The sequence below is a fragment of the Myotis daubentonii genome, chromosome 17 (genome assembly GCF_963259705.1).
Source record: "Myotis daubentonii chromosome 17, mMyoDau2.1, whole genome shotgun sequence".
NCBI classification, from domain to species: Eukaryota; Metazoa; Chordata; class Mammalia; order Chiroptera; family Vespertilionidae; genus Myotis; species Myotis daubentonii.
In genome coordinates this window covers 30,609,498-30,633,226 of record NC_081856.1, presented here as the reverse complement: position 1 = coordinate 30,633,226, position 23,729 = coordinate 30,609,498, and the positions used below count along the sequence as shown (strand labels likewise).

The window sequence follows — 23,729 nt, the reverse complement described above, 5'->3', positions numbered from 1 at the left end:
ACATGTAAAATCGAGCTTCTGAGATGAGAACGCTTATGAGCTCGAGCATCTTGACTTGAATGGCAGTTGGAGGGCCTGATGTGGGATAAGGGAGAGTCAGGAGACAGGAAGAGGTGAGTGTGTGTGAGTGCATGTGGGTACACACGCGTGCGCACCCGTGCACGCACAAGCCTTCACAGGAGGAAGGGAGGGTTACTGAAAAAAGAGTAAAGAAAAGGAAGAAGCAACCCTAACTGGTTTGGCTCAGTGGATAGAGCATCGGCCTGTGAACTGAAGGGTCCCAGGTTCGAATCCGACCAAGGGCATGTACCTTGGTTGTGGGCACATCCCCAGTGCAGGGTGTGCAGGAGGCAGCTGATTGATGTTTCTAACTCTCTATTCCTCTCCCTTCCGCTCTGTAAAAAAACACAATAAAATATATTTAAAAGAAAGAAAGAAAATGAAGAAGCAGAGAGTAGGATGGGGTGACTCAGGTTGGAGGGAGGCCTTTCAGAGCAGCCATAAAGAAGTGCCCCTGATGGTCCCTTGATAACCACTAGCGAGTCCCTAGGAAAAAGGTGTATAAAATCCATCCTTGGCAGTGGGAGGGGGAGGTGCCAGGTGCTGCTCTGCAGAGAAGCGAGTGCCAACCAAAGGCCTACAAAACAACAACAACAAGTGGGCTAGGATGATCTGTGAAAGCTGACATCAGCCTGTGGGAATCCATGTCCCTGGTGGATGAGGCCACAGAATTGCATCCCCTGTGCATGGGATTAGAGTCCAGGAACGCTGACTGTTCCCCAGGCGGTTGGCTGAGCATGGCATGCTGGTGCCCCATTCCTCAGCAGACAGTGGGGACTGAGGTTCTGGTCCCAGGGGCACAGGAGGTCCCTCCTCACAGGGGGCAGTTGAAGAGGCACAGGAATGAGCAGAGGGTTCTATGGTGGAGAAGCCTGGAGAGCCCCACCAGCATTCTCCTCAGCGGCATCACTCATTCAGCCTGCGCCCCAGAAGGAAGCCAGATTTGAAGCAATAGAAACTCTATGTGGCCAGGTATGGAGGCCCATCTGAGACAATGCAATGCAGTTCAAGCTCCATAAAGCAGGCTTCTAGGGATATTACAGAATTACGACTGAGAACCTAGCAGTAGCTCAAGTGACAGTCAAAGGTGCAAGTTATTTAAAAGCTACAAGACTACTTTTACTCCTGCTACGCTGAACCTCAAGGTGTACTGGGAGTGGGGGAGGTGTTTATTCTAAACTTTATTTTTCATTGTCTGATTTTTCCTATTCAACATGCCCTTTGGACTGTTTACTCCAAACAAAATTAAAGAATTCTAATAATTCAATTCCAAAAGTCTTTCTGTGCTAACAGGCCACTATGACCAAAGACACTCATTTCAAAAGTATTTCTTAAGAATCTACTACTAGTATATGCTCACTGTGCTAATGCCTGAGAAACCAATTAGAAGCAAATACACAAATCCTGAAAAAAGACTTATTGATTTGTGTCCAAGTAGAACATAATGTGTAAAACATCCAAATAACTTTGTGTTTAAAATATATTTGGAGGCCAATGGTAGAGAGAAAGAACCTACTAGGTGCATTTTTCCACAGGAAAGGAGGTGCTGTGTACTTTGCTCCCAATATTTTTGTTGGACTCCCTTGATCTATACTTGAGAAAGACCACACATAAAGGAAACTAAAAAAGAGATGCAAAATTCAAGAATATGCCTCCATCTGTTTTGATTCTAGAATTTCTAGATTAAATAAAAAATGGGCTAATCAGCTATAGCAGTGGTTCTCAACCTTCTGGCCCTTTAAATACAGTTCCTCAGGTTATGACCCAACCATAAAATTATTTTCGTTGCTACTTCATAACTGTAATGTTGCTACTGTTATGAATCATAATGTAAATATCTGATATGCAGGATGGTCTTAGGCGACCCCTGTGAAAGGGTCGTTTGACTGCCAAAGGGGTCACGACCCACAGGTTGAGAACTGCTGAGCTATAGTAACATTTAACCAGGCACCTATTCAAGCACACTACGGCGGTGGGGGTAGGGTGGTGAACTCTGGCATCCAGAGAATGAACCAGCTTTATCCCGGAAGGTATATAAACCTAGAGAGATAAAAACTAAATAATTACAGTGCAAAGTAGAAAGATCTAAGGTTAAAACTGCCCCCAGTCTAAATTCCAGGATTTCCTCAGGCCCTGACTGACAGGTCATAAGGAGGACCCTCACAGCCTACATGCCCAGGCCCCTAAAATTAGACAGGGTGAGGCCATCAAGGGGGAGAAAAACTTCTGAGTCCTCCTCCTGCAGGTGTTGGACGCGCACCCTGAGATTGCCATCTCGCCTGCACAGTGTGGACAGAGAAATGTTTAATCAAGGCTCGGGTTGATGAGGCTGGTGATAACCAAGGAATGTGCTGGGCTGAAGGGCAGCCGAACGGCCTGCTGATTTATGCTCCTCTTTCTGAAAAATCACTAGACCATTTTCATACCCCCAAGGGGACCTCCAATGACAGGCTTCAAATGACAGGTCTTACACCATGCCCTGAAGAGTAGCAAACTAAGACAGTTCCCAGCCATCACCGGGGCTGGGAATTCCAAAAGAGTATATTTTAGACTTTCAGGAACATGTCCAAAAATTCCAATTAATTCACCTCACCTAATTAAATGAGTTAATTGGAAATACAATACGCTATTTTTATCTCATTGCTACGTGAAAGTAAAGTCAACTTCCTGGAAGAAAGGGCTATTTTTATTTCGAGAAGAGAGAAGGGGACACTTCGGGACAAGGTACCAAAATGAAAAAAAAAAAAAGGTAGCACTTTTAAAAATAGCATCTTAAATCTTGGTAGAAAATAATATCCAAAACTAACCTACTAATGTTCCCAGAAAAACATATTTGGACTTTTGACCATGTAACTCCACATGCAAATACAGGCATGTAGTCACTATTGTGCATAAAATATACACCTCTTTCTTGTCTGGAGCCAAGGATTATCAAAGTTGAAATGAGGGCAGGAAAGCTTCAGTTTATTACACTTAGTGAAACATTCACTAGATGCCCTTTTTCCAGAGCTGCTGTTAGATGAACCTGTGATTTACGACAAGGATCTGAACCTGCATTAACTTGCCTTTGTGTGTGTGAATATGATGGAGTTCCAACGGATATGTGACTGTGGCATATCCCAAGCACAGCAAGCCCTGCTACTGTGTGGCATCCAGGAGGAGTCAGATCGTATCTGGCTTTGGTGGCAGAAATGGCATTATAGAAAAGCTTCTGACAATGCGTATGTTTGTAACTGCCACTGTGACTCTGGACAGAAAGAGTGAGAGTATAAGTTGGAACGTGTCTGAACCCTCCCAGATCTTCAAAACACAGGCTACAATGTCCTCCCCGCTCCTGTCGTAAGGTTAGCGTCAAGGATGGGCACACACGGCTGAAACTTAACGAGCAGAAACGGTACAGGGGTCTGTTCCCGCTGCCGTGGAGAAGGCCACCCTAAAGGAAGAGTCATCAGTTGTGAAGGGCCATGGAAACTGTTGAAAGTAGAGAGTTATTCACTATCATTGCTTCCTGATTTGCCAAGTGCCCCGATTCAGTGTGGCTACTTGAATTGCTGGAGGAGAAGAAAATAGTTTTATCTTCCTATCGTGTGCAGGTTCATCTCAGAAGGTCATTTCAGGGGATCCCACTGGCACATCCGCCAACTTTTTTAGTACATTTTCAAGAGGCAGGAACGAGAGGATCCAAGCTTCACAGAACAGGTAGGAAACACAGTATTTCTATAAAAGGAGAAAGAATTCTTTTAAAAAAAAAAAAGTCATATTAATGATGTGGACCCTTGGTTGAACAATGTATGGGAAAGGAAGATCTATTTCATTTTGGCAGCAGTTACAACAGGTGGTTGGAATTCTGGGCACTTGCCAAACCACCTTGAACTTCTATATGACTGGCAAGCTACTATATCATATTGCACATTACAATTATAATGAGCTGTAAACAGATAGGTCAGATGAAAGAAATGAAATGAAAACAATGATAAACACATACAAGGGGTAAGTCTGAAATTATATGAGTCTAACATGATATAGTGGGACAGATTAATGACAGTAACAATGGTTATTTATTGAGCGCTTACTATGTGCCAAGCACTGTTCTAAGCACATTACATGTAACATTACTCATTTTATCCTCACAATAACAACCCTATGAAGTAGGAATTGTTATTATCTCCATTTGCCAAGTGAAGAAATGAAAGCAGAGAAGTTGCCCATGTGCAAAACTCCATGCGATACATGGCTGGAAGTCAGGAGATGTGTGTTCTATCCCCCGTGCTATCACATGGGCTACAGGACTTAGGGAAGGTTGCCCAACTTCCCTGGATCTCTATTTCCTTATCTATATAATGCAAGGTCACTTCCATGATCTTATTACTTTTCTCTCCAGACAAGACTATCTGACACCACGATAGCAAGAATACCATGCTCCTCTCCTCGGGCAAGCACACAACAGACACACAGACATACACTGCATGTACACACCTGATAGTCCCAGTCAGCGATGAGCTAGCTCATTGGTCTCTGCACATAACTGAACATAATTAAAGCAAAATCAGATGAGGAAAACAGTTCTAAAGAGGCTCAAACAGTCACCAACACACCCTACAATACCTACTCCATACTTTGAATTTAAGGCTCCTTATCTTGCAGGTTATTTTTATAGAAACTTAAGTTTTATTTTGACAGCATTATTTACAATAGCCAAGACATGGAAACAACCTAAGTATTCACCAGTGAATGAATGGATGAAGAAAATTATATATATGAGTGTGTACCCATCTTTGATGCTAAATTTATTATACACATACACACACACACACACACACACACACGAATATTATTCAGCCTTAACAAAGAAGGAAATCCTATTATTTGCAATAGTACAGATGAACATTGTGGGAATTATGCTAAATGAAATTAGTCAGAGAAAGACAAATACTGTATGATCTCCCATATGTGGAATCTCAAAAAAATGAAATCATAGATATAAAAAACAGCTTGGTGATTGCCAGAAGCAGGGGAGAGAAGGATGGACAAAATAGGTGAGAGAAGTCAAAAAGTACAACCTTCCAGTTACAGTAAGTCCTCAGATGTAACATGCAGCATTATAGCCATGCACTGCATAACAAGTTTTCAATCAACGCCAGACCACATACATGACAGTGGTCCAGTAAGATTATAATGGAGCTGAAAAATTCCTTTCACCTAGTAATATAGCTATTGTCACATCGTAGCACAATGTATAACTCATATTTGTGGTGATGCTGTTCTAAACAAACTACTCCACTGCCGGTTGTATAAAAGTGTAGCACACAAATATGCACAGTGCATAATACTTAATAACAAAAATAAGTGACTATGTTACTGGTTTATGTGTTTACTATACTATATTTTATATCATTATTTGAGAGTGTACGCTTTCTATTTACAAAAAAAGTAAAGCAGCCTCGTAACATCTCTTATTTACCTTGTCTCTTAACTGCATCATTTTCTCTTGTGTTTGATTTAATCTCGGGTTGTTTTGTATGGTAACATGCTATAGAGCAGTGGTTCTCCACCTTCCTAATGCCACAACCCTTTAATACAGTTCCTCATGTTGTGGTGACCCCCAATTTCATTGTTACAAATTGAACATAAAGCATAGTGATTAATCACAAAAACAATATGTAATTATATATGTGTTTTCCGATGGTCTTAGGGGACCCCTGTGAAAGGGTGGTTCGACCCCCAAAGGGTTCGTGACCCACAGGTTGAGAACCGCCGCTATAGAGGCTTGTAGCCTGGGAGCAGGAGGCTCTACCTTGCAGCCGAGGTGTGCAGCAGGCTGCAGCATCTAGGTTTGTGCAAGTGCACCCTATGAGGTTTGCACAATGATGAAATCACCTGATGACACATTTCTCAGAGCGATTCCAGTCATTAAGTCAAGCATGACTATACAGATAACAGAAAGCTGCTAAGAGAGCAGATCTTTAAAATTCTCATCACAAGAAAAAAAATTGTAACTATGTAAGGTAATGTATGTTAACTGAATTTAGTGTGATAATCATTTTGCAGTATCTACAAATGCTAAATCATTATGTTGTACACCTAAAACTAATACAATGTTATATATTAATTACATCAATAAAAAAGGATCTATTTCGATTATTAATCTTTTTGGCCCTCTTTTATCCTACTTGGGTTACTCAGACACGGCTAAGTCTAAAATAAGTACAGGAAAAATACTACTCTGTCGTTTCACTGTACTTAACATTCAGGTACTTAAATTTTATCTTAACATAAAATACTGTTCATTTTTTTAAAAAAACATATAATATAACTCTACAATCTAAATACAGAAAATATCATACATTTCCTCTCTCTGAATCAATAAAAGACTGCCTGCCCTACATTTACAGGTTTGCAACATTACACTTGCCTACTTACAAATGCAGTTATCATAAAAGGTGCTGCTTAGAGGTGGCTTTTTTTAATGCAGTGGGAATTTTAAAGGAGCATATAAAAAATGGTGTTTTCAAGAAAAATTTATTCTCTGCCTCCCAGTGAAGCAAAAGCATTTCAGTATTAGATCCTTTCTGATTAGATTTTCTGATTGGTTCAGATATACAGAACTAGAAATCATTTGGGAAAATGACCTTACCAAGCTTTGTAAAAACATAAACCATAATTCATACTTAATCAAGTGTCATATGATTGCCACCATCTCCGAATCCATTTTGAAGGCCCACTAAGAAGCCAGCTAATTGTGATGCAGGGCGGCCTCCATTTTATCGACACACCTTCAGTACTTTCATGCAGTAACCCAGACACTTCCACAAGCTAACAAACAAGGCAAGAGATTTTTAAACGCAGGAAATGGAAGCCAGTGGGAGAAACAATCGTACACCTTCCCTCTGCTTTTTCTTCCCCTTTGCTTTTTAATTAAATGGTAAATCTCAATATGAATTCATTAGAAGCCTGACAGCTCAATTAAGCACGATGTTACTATATACTCTGGGGGCAATGCTTCATATCAGTTAACAGAGTTTAGATGTAACCTGAGCAAAAAAAAAAAAAAAAAAAAAAAAAAAAATGTAAGCCAAAAGTTATATTCAACAGACCATTTGGGAGAAAATCTGCAATTAAGGAGGGACAAAAAGTCCCAATATCTACAGACTGTTAAAATTAAATGATAAAAAAACCATAATGGTTTCTCCTGTAGCAATAAATTCTTTAGATTTGTATTATGCAGTAAACCCCCTCAGTTCATCTTAGTTTGACATCACTGATACTCATACCCAAAACAACAATAAAAAACGAAAAAGAAAGAAACTACCTTGGGGGGAGGGGAGGGTTGGTTTACTGAAAGAAACATCCCATTTGAAGACAAATAAAGAAACTCTCCATGAACTTGGTGGACACAGAGAGGCCTGTACCATAAGCCACAGTGACATCGTCAGAAATCAGCCTTGGATACTCTGCCCACAGTGGTAATATTTTCATTGGTTAAACCAATGTAATTTGTTTCATTTATCCAACAAAACCTGGGTGGCCTCCCATGGTGCTGGGCTGTGAAGATACAACAGTAAGTGAGTTTTTAATGTCACTTTCACAAGGAGGCTTCCTTCCCTCCATAGTTAAACTGCAAAACCCTCACCCCCACTCTCATGCATCCAAACCACCTGTTAAGCTCTCCAAACACCTGGAATGTCCTCCCTAGAGTCTGACGGGACAGGAGTAGTGGCCCAGCTGCATTCCAGCGGTTCCCTAGGCTGAGATTCAGGGCCACATCCTCTTTCCATTAGCCACTTTTCTTCACAGCGTCTAGCACCTTCTAATAGGAGCCATAATTGGCATGGCATTAGCCCCAGCCACCAGACAGTGAGCATCCTGAGGGCAGGGACCGGTGTCTGTTTTGCTCCCTGTTGAACCCCGAGTACTCACATACGGTAGGTGCTCAATAACCATTTGTTGTGTAAATTAATGAAAAACCAACACGAATCCTCCTCTCGGGGCCTATGCAATCCACGGAGGAGAGAGAAAAGCAGGTAGTTAAATGAGTAGAAAGCCACAGCGGTGGCAAATATTAAATGTTCGATAAGAGCACGTATGAGGAGAATTTGACAGCATCTGAGGCCTTGGAAGTGGCTCTGGCAGAAGTAACATGGAGGTGGGGGCAGCTTTCCAAGAAAGAGAGAAGGGAGGGCAGGGGGAGGGGACAGAAAAGGGGAGGAATATGGCTCAGCCACAGGCTGGGATGGAGGGGCAGGCAGAAATACACACCCCACCTTGATATCACGGGAATGGACTATGAGACGCCTCCCAGGAAGTTCAAGTAGGAAGGCGGCACATCGTATTTTTTATCAGCAGTGCTGAGCATGATTTCCACCAACCTGTCAGGGTGCTGGAACGTATGTAGGAAGCATGCAATCCACTCTAAGCCTCCACCCTGGGAATGTGCAGAAAGCAGGGTACTGACATGTGCCCCAACATACCTGCCAGGGCCACCTCTAAGCAACTGCCCTTGTCCAGTCTCCAAACTCCAGCCGGGCCTAGGGCCATTTTCTTTACCTGGAAGCCACAGCCCAAGTCATTCTGGGCACCAGTCAATCAAGAATAGCTACCCACACAAGACCACACCACAATACCAGGAAGCTTTTTATTTCCCATAACAAGTGCTAATGTGTGCCATAAAACTCCAGACATCCGAGTCAGGGACATACACCAGGACTCCAAGGCTAACTCATAGGAGACCCCATGCATGTACCTGGAGCCTTTGGAGAACTTGCTAAGCTTAGCAGACACATTTTCAAAGAGAGAACTTATTCTTAGGAGCGCCAAAATGCTTTTATTTTATCTTTTTAATATATTTTTGTTTTTAATTTCAGAGAGGAAGGGAGAGTGAGAGAGAGATAGAAACATCAATGATAAGAGAGAATCACTGGTTGGCTGCCTCCTTCCTGCACACGCCCCACTGAGGATCGAGCCTGATAACAGGGCATGTACCCTGACCAGGAATTGAATTGTGACCTTCTAGTTCATAGGTCGCTGCTCAACCCAATACTTTTATTTTAACTGTGGAGATAAGAAGAGTTACAGAATGCGTTACTTGTTTCTCTGCTTTCTTACACAAAGGACAGTGTACACATGTGATGACTCCAGGTCAACACTGACTGTGGGGTAGTTCATCAAATATTTACAGAAGCTCGGGCTGGTGACAGGCACGGTGCGCGGGGTGGGATTTACGGGCACACTCCTGCAGAGTCTGGAGGACACAGTCTCGGGCACCAGGCCAGCTGTTCTTAAATTGCAGCGCTTCTTTACTTCTGGCCGTCACATTTATAATTTCCTGGCCTGCTTCCTCGCGTTCGGGTTGCCAGCTGTCCCTTCTTCGTAGATCTGTCTACAAGAATCCCTCTCTCCTTAAATTTACTGCTTCTCTCATCTACTGTGGGCTGCGAAACCAGATTACCAAACTGGTTAGAACTGTCTCGCTAAAGTAAGATTAAATAAATTCTAGGTGAGAAACCCAAGTGATGCTCCATAAATCAATCACAGTATTGTGTGTGAGCATGTGGCCTTTATGACATCAGTGCCAGCGGTGCAGAAGCCGTGGTTAAGAACGCAGGTGTGGGAGTCAGGTGGCCGCGGTGCCTCGCCCAGGCAAGTCACTCTGCCTCCGTTCTGCATCTAAAAATGAGTATCTTTCTGCTGGGTGGACATAAAGATTAAAGAAGATACTGCCCAGGGCACCACACACAGTGCACGCTCAAGAAATATTAGTTGCTATTGCTATTATCAGCATCATCAAACTGGGCTCAAATATGTCAGTGCCAACAGGATATGGCTTCAACAGTGCCCGCCACAGCCAACTTCCCCTAACCACAGTCCCCTGTTCCAGGAAGCAACTTCAGGCTCTTCTTTGCAAAAGGATGGTCACCAATTCAATCAAAAATAGCAAGGTGAGCCCTAGCTGGTTTGGCTCAGTGGATAGAGCATCGGCCTGCAGACTGAAGGGTCCCAGGTTTGATTCCAGTCATGGGTGTGTGCCCAGGTTGTGGGCTCAATCCCCGGTGGGGGACATGCAGGAGGCAGCCCATCAATGATTCTCATCACTGGTGTATGTGTGTGTGTGTGTGTGTCTCTCTCTCTCCTTTCCTCTCTGAAATCAATAAAAATATTTAAAAAAAAAAATAGCAAGGTGATAGGGTGCTCTTTTAACTGGGGAGGTCACACCACACCTGAAAGGAATGGTTCGCCCAGATGGAGTAATAGCCACCAGCCAAGCAATCAGGCTGGTTTCCTCCAGGGTCTGGAGGAGACAGCTCGGGAAAGACTGGCCAGGAGCCGGAAGACACATGCAGGAACAGAGGTGCCAGGCAAGGAGATGGGAAGGCCCAGAGTGGGAAGAAAGGCACTGGTCCCAGGTATTGTGCTGGGTCCTGAGAACTGAGTGCAACAGTTCCAGGTCAATTTCTGTGCATGTCCCCTCATACTAAATCCTGTGACTTAAGGGGGCCTGAGGTATTAACTGCTCTGTGCAACTCTGAGAGGCCACTGAGGAGTTGAGCTCCATTTAGAACAGGTATCCCCCACCCAATGTCACCCTCAACTGGTAAAGGGGTAAAGGTCAACTGTAGAAAGGATCACCTGCATTTTTAAAGCTGTCAGCCAAGGAAGCTGGAGGATAGGGAGTAAGTCAGTACCTAGAGACCACTCTCACCTGCTCCCACCCCTGCCCTGCCACCTGCAAGCCCCAGCGTGAAGGCCCCACACGGGTCTTTCCCACACAAACCATGGCTGGGCCTCCAAGGTGCCCACCACAATTTCCTGGGGATTAAGTATCAAGGGGGAGAGGAGCAGAGTTATTTCTGTGGCTCAGTTAAGAACAACCAGGTTATGAAACTAAGCAAACCTCTGTGGTCGATCAGAAAATGACAGGAAGGTGATTTTTAATAATAACAACACCCTGTAAATACACAGCATTTACAAGGTACATTCACACACTTAACCTCGTTATAACCTCTCAACGACCCAGTGAGGGGTTATGATCCCCAAGATGTGCACACTGGGGCTGGGAGGTGAAGCGCCTTGTCCAGGAACCTGTGTGCGTCAGTCACTTCCCGGGTGCAGGGTCGCACACAGGCCCTTCCTAAAGGGCTTCCCAGGAGATGACAGTGTCCACAAAAGGAGGAAGGGTGCCCCACGAATTTCATTGCTGCTCGAAGTAATTAAGATGCCAAAAAAGTCCTGCACATAACTAAGCAAACACTGTGGGCTCACTTTTTCTACCTCAGTTTCCAAAGCACTTGCAATGATGTCTCATGTGGACTTGGAATCCCAGACCTTCCTTACCTGGATGCCCAGAGGTAACGCCAGGCCCCAATTCACCTCCAATGGACCATGGAGGCAACAATCAGAGAGAAAACAGAAACAGGGCCTTGATTAACTGGCGCGGTGAGCCAGAAGAATGGCGTCTGCCCAGGGGAAGCCTGCAGCTTCCGATATGGATATGCCGGGAAGGCTGGATTCTGCCTGGAGAAGGCAGGCTGAGGACCCAGCTCAGTAAGAAAGCAGGGCGGTTTTGGCTCCAGCAAAAACAAAACTTCAAAGGGAACAGAAGTAATGGGAGCTTCAAAGACCCCCTGCAGGACCAATTAACATCTGCAAATGTTGATCTAAGCAGCCATTTAACGATGGCGACTTCAGAATTGGGTGCTGAGCCTCACCTCAAAAACACCTTTTCCTCCAAAAAGATTGGGTTGGGGTGTTGGAAAGGAACTTCTGTGTTGTTTTCTAGGACAGACCATAGTCCAAAATAAAACAAATGCTCAATTCAGTGAAATGCATCATATTTTTTTTTATTTAAAATAAACCATAAAAATAAGGATAAGGGAACAAGTTAAATCTTTAAGAAAATGTAAATGATTAAACAAACTATACTGTAGGGCTATGAGTTAGGGGAAAAAAATCACGTAACCATTACAAATCCCATTTTTAAATACGACTTACCTATTCAGTAAATGCGGAAAATGCTCTTGGAAAATGTGAAGAAAAACCAACACGCAAACATACGTTTAAAGTCTGACTTCAAGTTTATCAAACCAACAGACAAGAAGGGCAAGAAAGGAGCCGGGTCTGGAGTTTGTTTTGTTCACCGCAGTGTTGGTTCCAACACCGGTGTGTCTGGCACCAACAAAGCACTTCAGGAAAATGTGTTGAATTCATTATTTACTTACTTTTAATTAAGTAATAATTAACATATCGATACAAGGTGCTTGGCTATGCAGAGAGAGAAGGATCTAATCGCAGAGCTGTCTGTATGTGTGTCACAGCAGGCCGACTACATGAAGTTTAATAAGTGGGGGGCTCTTATTTTCCCAATTTTCCGCCAAGGATGTGCAAAACGTTTATCATTTCGTACGCGCTGGGTTTTGGTAGGGAGCCAGAGGAGCTGGGAGTGTTCCCGAAACCTGGCCCGTTGTGTCGGAAACGGAATCCTCCAGTGGCCCCACCATTTCTGTTGGGTGACACTGTCCACCTGGAAAACAGGGGCTCCTGTCGCCCTCGCACCACTGACAGCCATGGAGGGAGGCCCTGCAAGGTGCTATCAGCGAGGGCAGGGTCACACGCAGGTCACTTCCTCACGCTTCTCTGAGGAGCTCCAGGAAACAATGAAAAGCAAACAAAGTGGTAAACAATTCAAGAGGTTCAAACAACTGAGTGAAACAGTTCAAGAAGTTCCATGCTGTTAGGTCAGCCCTGGGTGCCATCTTCATCACATCTCTAAGCCAGTAAGCAATGGAAAAAGACCTGACACACAAACACCTGAATCCCACGGAACTCACTAATAGCATGTAAGCAGACAGAAACCTCGTTTGATTCTTTAAGGTGGTAGCATTTTGTAGAGGGAAGAGAATGACCTTCGGAATCCAAGACCCCGGGGAGAGCACTGCCATCTACACACTAGATGGGCCTCTGGGCTCCTTACTGCATCCTCTCGGGGCTGCATTCTAATCTGTAAAATGGGGATTTAACCCACTTCATACTGTTGTTGAAAGACTTAAATAAGGTAATAAAGGTCAATCAAATTATAGGCACTGGACAAATCTTCCAGTTGTTTTTTCTGGGGGGGTTGGGAGGTGGGTAGGGAGGGAGTTCCTGTTTATTAAAGGAACCTGCTCACAAGTGGAAGCAGAACTTTTACGTAAAAACACTTTGTCATTAAGCTCTTGGAAACGTAAGCTCCTGTGTTCACCTCTGAAGGTGGAACATGTTCATTAGACAGCAGATTCCAATGACCACTTAGCCTGACCTGGTCCATTCTTTTTTTTTTTTTAAATATGATTTTTATTGATTTTTTTTTGAGGGAGAGAGAAACAGCGATTCACGGCCTGCCTCCCACATGTACTGAAACTAGGGATTGAAACCTGGGCATATGCCCCAACTAGAAATCAACCCCGAGACCTTTCAGTACACAGGATGACCCTGAGCCAACTAAGCCACACCGGCCAGGGTGACTGGTCCATTCTTAAAAAGGTGAACACTATGAGGTCACAGCAGGTCCGTGAAAACTGGAGAACTGAGAGCCAGAAAATGTGGGCCACTGACAGGCTAGACAGCGTTAGCCAAAAGCACTTCACCATCGGTCTCAGTCTACACACCTGTGAAATGGCAAGGCACCTTGCAAGAGCTTGTGAGCACAGCCGCCAGGCCCACTGAACCCAGCCCCTGCGTGACATTAGGGCTCTCCATGTCATTGCTGGCAAGTGTTTCTAGCACTGTGTTCTGGGGAGGCACATCTGCAGACCTTCTGAAATAGAGAACAATCACCACCCGAGGATGTGACTGCTCCCCTTTTGCCAAGTCTGTCCCACCCAAAGCTGCTGTCACCATCAAAGGGGCCACAGGTGGCCTCCTTCCCAGAGGCAAGGCCTGCCCAAGTCTTAGTCGCAAGCCATTCTCTGCGTAACAAAATCCTGCAGGCTCCTAGCTGAAGTCGCAGATTCCGCTCTGAACCTTCACTTGTTGAACGAAAGTCAATCAAGATGCAAGCGTTCCTAGAAGTACCCCCCCAACACCCCGACCTTTATTCACAGATTCCCTGGAAAGGAGGCTCACAGGTGCCCTCAAGAAAAGAAAGCATGTTCAGAGGAGGTGAGAAAGGGTGGAGCAGAGAGAACTAGACCTCAGTGCGAGAAGACACGCTTCACAACTTTGTAATTTTGCAAAGGGCTGGCACTGTCTGTATTTTTAAACTGTGCTTATGAGGCTTATTTTAGAAATACTTTTGTGCTCTCATAAATGTGTGGGGGGGGGGGGGGCGGGGGGGCAGGCGCTAATATTTTACATTTAAAACCTGAGAAATACAACCTCCACCTTTCATTTTGGAGGAGGAAAACGATCACCTGAGGTTCACTGCTGCCCCCTGCACTTGCTCAGGTGTCTGCTAATACAGTCTGGGATAATGAGGAATAAGCAAATGATCATTTAAAATTACTCCTCCGCTTGTGCTGCAAGTGCACCTGAATTCAACTTACCATTCCGTTATGTCACAGCCTATTCCCTAGACCCCTTAGGGCCAAATGGAAAGGTCCAAAGAATCTCCTATTTAGACTAAACAGCTCCAGGCATGAACACCTTAGTTATGTTAGCTATGAAAGGCAGAATGTAAGCCCTAGAGCAAGAGTTCTTCCATCTGAGAATGCCCTTAAGTAAGAGGCTATGTGTCAACTCCTAAAACTTTATGACAAATTGTGCATGTATGTGCCTTTTTTTTTTTTTTTCAAAAGTTGTCCAAAATCTTCATCAGCTTCCCAAAGGATTCCAAGAGAAATCCCAAAAGAAACACCGTCAATAACGGTCTCACAGCTAGAGAGCTTTCAAGCATCTGTAATTGACAGTGGGAGATGGGAGGTCAAGGGGGAAATTCAGAAGGCTTTCCTGCTAGGGCTACCCTGCCACCAACCAGATTTCTAACCTTAAGAACATCTTGTCCCTCCATTTCTTAATCTGGAAGGTGAGGATGTTGGAGCTGAATGGTCACTTAGCTTCAAGACCCTTAAAAATACCAGGATCAGGAGGCACAGCTTCAAGGAGCACAGGAAGAGATGTCAAAAAGGCCTGCACAGAATCCGGCCTGTTTCCAGAACAGCTGCTTAAAATATTCACCGCTGCTTTCCTCAGAGGGTCAAAGACAGAAGCCACCTCTCATTCCCTTCTCTTTCTTCCATTTCAGAAAGCCAAATGCAAAGTGTCACAATAATACCCTTTGAAGGGATTTGAACTATGACATTCATGCAAAACTACAGTGATTCTGTAAGGATGCATAGGAAGCTCAAAGAATGTAAAATAGAAGGAATTTCTCTCAAGCCTCATTATCAGTCATCTAATCACGGCAGCCACCTATTTTAGCTGGTGTCATCTACACCTGTTAATATATGTAACTGATGACAATTAATTATGGGTGTCATAATATACTCCTGGAATTCTGGAACAAAAATACTACTCTCTTACAAGAGAAGTGTTTTTCTTCATTCCATGTCGCTCTCTATACTTTTCATAATAAACGTCTGACTTTCACAAAAGTGCAGGTAAGATGAAAGTCCTCAACCATTTAACGCTAAACCTTTATCATTACATAAGGCTAACTTTCATTTAAAAAAAAGTCACTTTTTTTTAGTTGGTACACTTGTATATACTCTAGTATCCTAACTCAGCCATAAACTTTCAATCTAATTATCAGACCCCATAAGTCCAAAGCAAATTTATATGTGGTTGCTTGTGGCAGCAAATTAAATTGAAGCCTTTTCCCAGGCACTTGCTAATAAAAAAGAGAAGTAGATGAAAATTGATCATGTTTTTACACACCACGACCAAATGAATGCTCCGTCTAAAACCCATTCCCCAAAAGGATAAACTAATGTTCAACGCAAGGCATCAAAAGTCACACGCTGAGTCAGTATGAGAAGCCAAACTCAGGTGACTTCTACAGACCTAACTTCACTATCACCTCCTTCTCTACAGCCCGGGAGAGATCAGCATTGGATCTGAGCAGCTCCGCATCTCACATATGCAAGGCTAACAGAAAACATCAGTGTAAGTAGCACAGCAGTTACTGTTACTCCAGAGCACAAGAGGCATTGCTTCCTAGGAGTGTTCTCACAACATTAAAGGGCTCATTCTTCAGCCTCATGTGATTCAAAAATAATGGATCAAAAATACTACTCTCTTACAAGAGAAAAGTGTTTTTCTTCATTCCATATCGCTCTATACTTTTCATAATAAACATCTGATTTTCACAAAAGCACAGGTAAGATGAAAGCCCTCAACCATTTAATACTAAATCTTTATCATTACATAAGGCTAACTTTCACTAAAAAAAATAAAATAAAATAACTTTTTATTTAACTGGCAATCATGTGTGCAAGTACCATTTCTCACTCAAAGATACAGGGTTCTGATCACCCAAGGAGAGGAATGAGTTAAAGCTCCGTGGAGACTGGGCTAATGCATATGAACATTCTGCAGCAGCACCCTGTCCTATTAACAAGGTTAGGACTGGAAAGTGTGCACAGGAGAACAGAAAGAAAGTCCACAAGTGACTCCTGCTCAAGAAATCCCTTCTCGGGAGAAAGAACAGACTTGCTGTCCTAACTAAACGCCACTTTTCTGATGAGACTCGAAACTGAGGTCCTGACCCCTTGTGGTCTTTAATCATAAACCAAAACAAGGGTGTGGGTGTCAGATTTCCTGGCCCAATCACAAAGAGGTCAAAAATTAAATGTAACTGGCAAAAATTAAAGTTTCTAGGAAACTAGCCCCTCCTTCCTTTATTACCAATCTCTAGAAAAAGCTTCATCAGAGGCTGTAGAGATTTAATATTTACCAGTATTTTGGGAGTAAGGGAGTAAAGAAGGGAGGGTTGTTTTATTGGATTGACAGTGTTTCCCAAATAAATGTGTAATTCAAATTTCCTAAGGTGAGATCTCAGCTACAGCTGGAGGAAGGACAACCCCCATAATCCTTCTACAAAATTCCGGGAGACTTGCTGTAGAAGATACTGAAAAGTTAGATTTTATCTTGACTAGTACTCCACCATCAGCCAGACAAAGAAATTCCTGAAAGGCTCTAAGCACTTTTTTTTCCCCTTACAAGCACCCACAGAAATAGGTCAATGTTAACGTCGAGTAAACAAAGCAGCTCATTACTAACCACAGTCTGTTCCTCTTGTGACAAAATTTTAATCCATTTCAACTGCACCCAACTATCACACATAACACTGTCCCTGAAGAGGAGTAAAATGTGAATTCATAACTGACCCCAGCCTCAGGCTTTCCGTATGTTTGAAAGGCAAGTTGTTGGGGGGCTGGGGAGTCTGAGTGTTGGGCACTTTCTCCTTCACTGTCTCTGATCCAGGACAGGAGGACTTTAATTTCCCTTCCAATCACTCCTCCAGAGGCCCGTGTCTGAGGAAATCCACAGACAACAATCAAACCTTTCATTTCAGGGCCTCGTTCCCACCATACCCCTTTCTGTTCCAATCTGGTTTACAAAGCGTTTCCCCTATTCTACATTTCATGAATCAACTGCAAAATCAGCCAACCTCTGCCAGTTCCTCTTGTACTCAGCTGAGAGGTTCCCCTTCCTTCCGTGGGTAGCACAAGGCTGCTCTGGTTTTTAACTGGTGCAACGTGGAAATGCACTGTAGGAACTCACTAACTCTTTCACAGCCAGATAGAAGTGAGTCTGGGGCGCTGACACCATCTACTAAGAAACTGCCCCCCCAAGCTCAGGTTAAAAGCAGATTTGTGGAGACTAGTGTTGACCCCAATTCCAATGTGTCAGTTTCTGTCACCCAGAAGGAAAAGGAAGAGTGAGAAGGGCTACAAAGTAAGCAACTCAGTTACTTAGCAACTGGACAAAACTTGCCTCACTACAGAGGGTAAGGAGGCAACACAAACCCATTCAAAGAGTAACAGTTTCAATTTGCATGCAAATGGATAAAGACAAAAAGGAGTGGGAAATCTAAATTAGCAACAGGAGTTTACAGTAGCGGGGCTGAGACCCAGATTTTAAAAACAGCTTCTCCTGGGAAGGGACTGTATATGTACATACAAGCAAATAGATATGAATAAATGAATGAATGAAAGGAAGGGACTGAAGAAAGACAGATCACAGGCTCTAACAACTTACACTCCCCCCTTCATAAAAGCCAATGCCATGGAGGGTAGGGAAGAGACAGCACAGAAAGTTTAGTAGCTAAAATCAAAACACCTCCACTGCTAACACATATTTAAAGCTCATGGAAAGATGACCATTGGAGGCTGGGAAAATCCAGGGAAAGCAGTTCCCCCTGCTTGTGAGAAAAGCAAATAAAGCATCAATCTTGGGGAAAGGTCTCAAGACTTTGGGTGGATTCAGTGCCTCTCCGGGTCTTGACCCTCGCCCCCAGCACCCACTGGTGAAACGCAGTTTCCCAGCTCTCAGATCAAACCCACACCCTTCAAAGGAGACACACGGGCCTGAAGATTTTCTAAGCAAGAGGGAGACATGTCACCTGCTTGGCCCAGGGGGGTGCTCCAGGCTTTTCTGTGTGCTCCAGGAGCTCACATTCTGGGTCCCCAGCTCCTAGCCACACACCTGAGCCAGGCTGCTCAGTGCCAGGGAGCCAGGCTCAGTGCCAGGAAGGAAGAGGACAGGGGGCTCCTCCGCCCCACCCCCAGCCTCCAGCCCCCAACCTCACACCTGGACAAGGTGGGCAGGGCCCAGGGCTGAGTCACAGAGGCCCAACAGCCCAGCCACTTACTTTTCATACTCGGTGTTGTCTCGGTCACAGCGAGAATCCTTGTGCTTTTGCCAGTCTTTGCCATGCTTGCAGGTGGTGAGGAGCAGGACGTCCTCCCCGTTATGCACGTGATATAAGGCATTCCTGGTGTCTGACCCTATCCCTGTCAGGTACCTCTTTCCCTTGAATACCAGCATGTACTTCCTGAGAGGAGGGATAGTGTTAAACTTCAAAAACCCCCTCTCCCCTCCTGTCCTGGGGTGATCCTTAGAAAAGAGGGGAATAGAAACATCAAAGTTGGGTCGGAAGTTTTCAGTACTAATGCTGGCTTTGGCCAGCATCGCCTGGCCGATGTCAAACCCCACGTCCTCGGTGTAGTCAGGCCAGGTGCCGGAATATAAATTAAAAATTAAATGATTCCTACCATTGTTCCACAAGTGGAGACTCTGCACTTTGGATCTCAAATTGTGCACATACTGAGGTGACAACTGGTCTCTGTCTAAAGTATCCAGGCTCAGGACAAAGAGGCACGCCTGGCTGGGGTCCGAGGTGTAGAACCTGGAGCCTTCGATGGCCGCTAGAATGTTTTGGTAACTTTCGGCGATTTTCTCCCCTTTTTGCTGCGGGTAGACGTAGACTTTGAAACCGTTTTTCTTGCAAAGGGTGAAATCGAAGCAGGACTCCATGCGGCACTTCTTGCCTTTGTAGATGCTGGAGTTGGCGTCTCGCTTCTGCCGAGGGGAAATGTGTACGATGGAATCCTCGTTTTCCAATTGATCCCAAGGAACGAAGGGGCGCAGAGCGTCCGGGAAGCGCGGCCAGAAATGATCCGGACTCGGGTGGTGCAAGCCATTCCGACCGCTGTGCTCTTCTCTCCGGCTCCTCGATGCCCTAAACTGCAAGCCTCCGAAATAAAACAAAAGGGCGAGACAAGAGCCAGCTGAGAGCAGGATGAAATAGCGTTTTTTGGCCTGCATGTGTCCTGCCTGGGTCAAGAGGATTGTAAATAAACACAAGAATCACCCAAGTTTCCCAATCAACACTTTCAGCTCCAGTCCGCCATCTTCCCGCCTGTAAAGACTTCAAACTCTCCGCTCCCACCTTCTCTGGATGCCTTTCCCCAAGCCGTGGACTGATCCAGCGCATGTGGGCGATTTCTTTAACTTTCTCCCCTTCGGTCTTTCATCTTTGGGTTGCACAATGGACGGGAGAGAGCGGGGCTGAATATCTCGCACCCAGGGCGGGCGAGCAGCGGACTGTAATTTTCTTGCATGCAACAAGACGGGAGGAAAAGAAAGAGGGGAGAAAAAGCTCCCGATGCCCAATCAATGGCAAGACGAAGTGATTCCCTTGCCTCTCGGGTTCCTCTCGGCGGCGTGGAGAACCAGCCCTGGGAAAGCAACTTCAACTCCCCCACGCTCCCGTGCAGAGCACGCCGGTTCCAACAAGTCAGCCGGTGCCCGGGCTCCGCCGGCTAGTGCATCTTGCAGCCGAGGCGCCGTAACCTCACAAATCCCTGCATCTCTCTTTATTCCCTTCTGCAGCGGCTCGGAGACTCCGGCGGTGTTTACTCCGGCGCTCGCGGGGCCGGCCCCCCGGACGCGCGCGGCCCGGCTGCAGGCGGCGGCGGCGGCGCTGGATGGCGGCGGCGGCGCGTGCTCCCCGCGGGCAGTGCCGGCCCCGAGCGGCGCTTCGCAGGCCCCCGCGCGATCGCTGCCGACCGCCGCGTTCGGTCGCCGAATGTTACCCGGTTCTGAATGTTACACTTACACATTCCATTCCCGACACGACAGCGCTGACCTCATCCATCCACGCAGCCCGCGCTGCCATTGGCCGGGCGTCACGTCCGGGGGGGGCGGTGCTTCCGCTGCGCCCATTCATAACCCCCGGCCGGCGGCGCGGTGCCGGCTCGGCGCGGGGAGCGCGGGGGGCGCTGGGCCCGCGGCGTGTGCGGGGAGCTCAGGTGCCTCTCCTGCAGCCGGCGGGAGGCCCCGTGCAAGCCCCTCCGATCGCCCTGGCCTGGTCCCGGGCCTGGGGTGCGCCTCCTCCCTCCGGGAACCAGCGCCGCCCAGAGGAGGTGGCCAGGGAACCAGGGACCGGCTGGCGTTCCCCGGGCCGCGCTGCCCCGGCCGCCCCGGGCGCCCTCGGCTCCCTGCCGGGAGCGCCTCCCCGAGCCTGCAGCGGGGAGTGTGCGGGTTCCTGGAGAGGATGCTTGAAAATGGAGCACTGGGGCGAGCCCGAGGGGTGGGGGAGGAAAGCAAGGTTTCATAGAAAGAGACCAGCGACCAGAACGTCTCTCCCCGCCTACCTTCGACCCTCCCTCCGAGGCCCAATGTTTTTATTTCCTACCAAGCATTTAAACAGATCCCTTATTTCCGACATAGCCCATGCGTTATTTTTTCTTCCCCCAAGGAGAGACCCCAAGAATAAAGAGGGAAATATTACAATCAAGGGGACTGGCCCCATTATTCTGTCTGTGTGCTGAGAGAAGACACCTATTCTAAATCCTCATTATCTACCTGCGCATTCTTTCCTCGCAATCTGAAGCCCCTTGTATTCTGTAGAAAGTCTATTCTGTACAAAGCTTCCAAGAGATCCAATCACAGCGAGGTGGGGGTGGGGGGAGACTTTCTAATGGCTGAGGAGAAACTGGTTAAGTTTATCCTTGTTAGTCTCTTTTGGTGAGGGTGGTGGTGGTGGTGGTTTTTAAGACACCCCTTAGTGATGGATGACCAGTAGAACTGTCCCAGCTGTAGAAGGGAAACTTGAAGCAGGAAATGACCTTATTTGCAATTAATGCAAGATGGTTGGTCCTCCCCTCAAATGCCCTTCCATACCCCAGCCACAAGCTCTTGCTACCTTCATCTGGCAATTCCGATGAGGACCTGCAGTCCCCCTAGAGGTCTTCCAGGACCACATTCATGTGCTAGGCTCCCAAACAGCATTTCTGGTCAAAGCCAACCTCCCTGGCCTCGGCCCTGAGTTCTGCCTTCCTGGGACAGCCTCCCACCACTTTCCCTTGCTGAAGTCGAGGGGCTTGGCCAAGCTGGACAAACAGTTGCCTAGGGCAGCAAGCTGTTTAGGGATTGTTTGTTATGGGAGTGACTGAGCTGGGGACACACACTTCCCAGTTCCCCTCGGGCTGCAAAAACTCCAGTGGGCGTGGACAAAGACCATGGTTAGAACAAGTCTGGGTGAAATGATCAAGTGGAAAATTTTAAACATTTGTTGTTTCAGATTTGTTTTAATAAAAGTGGGGAAGGGGCATGGGTGGGGCATTCCTGTACATTCCTAAAGCCTCTCCTTATTGCTGACATGCCAAAGATGAGGTAGCTTTTCCAGATTTGACTTGCATCCCCACACAACGTGGAGACGCCTGGGACAGAAATGAGAATTCAGTCATCTTCTAAATACGATGACAACAATGCAGATAAATGCGAACCACATGTGACCCAGGGCTTCCCCAACCCCCAGCCCTTGGTGGCTGAGAGCAGCCATCCAAGGCTTCCTTCTGTTGAGATTAGGACTTAGATTATCTGGGCCCTGTGGACGTTGGGGCTGTGGGGATTGCAGCCCCTCTAAATCCAACCAGTTGTCCTGTGTGACCTTAGGGGGAGCCGGCGACTGTCCTTGCTCTTTTGCGTTCTCTTCCTGCTTTGGAACATGTTTCTTGCCTTGGCTAACTATTCCCTCATCCCACGCCCCAGTGTGCCCCAGCCCTGCTCTCACATTCCACAGTGGTGCATATTGTGAGAAAAACTTCAGCACTGAAAATTAGAGGAAACTTGGAATCAGACCCCAGTTCTGTCATTTACTAGTGCCTTGGGCATGTGGCTCAATCTCACTGAACCTCCGTTTCTCAAGGAAAAAGTCAGAATAATACTTTTCTTCCCAGCCTCTTTGAGTCTGTAAACTGGGAATTGCTCTGCCTGTGTAACATTTTTAGCCTAAGTTCCCCATTTCAAAATACAACTGGAATCTAAAGTAGCCCCTACAATTGCATCTCCCTCTGTTTTATTTTCTTCCTAGCCCTTCTCATTAGCAGGAATCTCGTATTTGTTTGCTGGTTTACTGTCTGTATTTCTTCCCTAAAAAGAGCTTCCTGAGAGCAGGAGCCTTGTCTGCCTTACTCACTCCTGAATCCCCAAGGCCCAGGGTAGTTCCTGACACTTAGACGGAGCTCAATCACTGATTCCAATGAATGAACAAATTACTAAAATTTGGCTTCCCCACCGCACTTGATCATGCTTGAAAAGAAAGACCCCTGTGGTCATCTCCCAAAGCAGGGCTGAGTCTCCTGTTCTAGTGGAAATATTACTAGCCAGGAATATCTTCACAGATGGCAAATCAGCCCATCATAAATGTTCTAACAACAAGTGTTAGATCATGATTTCCTCTGTTCGAAGCCATCAAAGGACCTCTGTCTCTCCTTGCCAGACCCCTTTCACATCATTTCCTGCCGGCAACTCTCTCCCTCCAGCCCAGTTTACTCACCCTTCCCTAGGCAGGTTGGTTTCCTTGCTGTCTCTCGGGCATGCCAAACATGCCCCTGCCTCAGGGCCTTTGCACATGCTTGACTCTGCCAGCATCTACATGATACACCTTCTCACTTCCTTGAAGTCTCTTCTCAAATGCCACCTTACTATTGAGGTCTTCTTTGCCCACTCTAAATAAAATAGCAAATCCTCCCCCATCTTCCTATCCCCTCATCCTGCTTTATATTTTTCCCTAACACTATCCAATGTCTGACACACAATATATTGACTGGTTAATTTATTAATTACATCTAGTCTGTGAGCTCCATGAGGCAAAGACAAGGTCTTTTTGTTCCCTGCTATATTCCCAGCACCTACAACAGTGCCCATTAAATAAGTACTGTATTTATTGAAGTAATTAATTAATTTGATCC

The 23,729-nt window shown here is 45.8% G+C and overlaps 1 protein-coding gene across 3 annotated transcripts in view; it reads right to left on the bottom strand.

Annotated features, from left to right (window-relative positions):
• The window catches only part of EXT1 (exostosin glycosyltransferase 1), a 263,767-nt gene extending 243,152 nt beyond the window's left edge, over positions 1-20,615 (bottom strand). For 2 of the 3 annotated variants that reach the window (XR_009449522.1, XM_059671861.1), the window contains exon 1: positions 18,842-20,615. Coding sequence is in view for 2 of the 3 variants with exons in the window: in XM_059671861.1 (XP_059527844.1) it covers positions 18,842-19,797 (956 nt within the window). In the remaining variant the exon portion in view is untranslated. The remainder of the gene's footprint in view (positions 1-18,841) is intronic. The other variant, XM_059671859.1, reaches the window with a different exon arrangement.
• Positions 20,616-23,729: the final 3,114 nt, after the last annotated feature.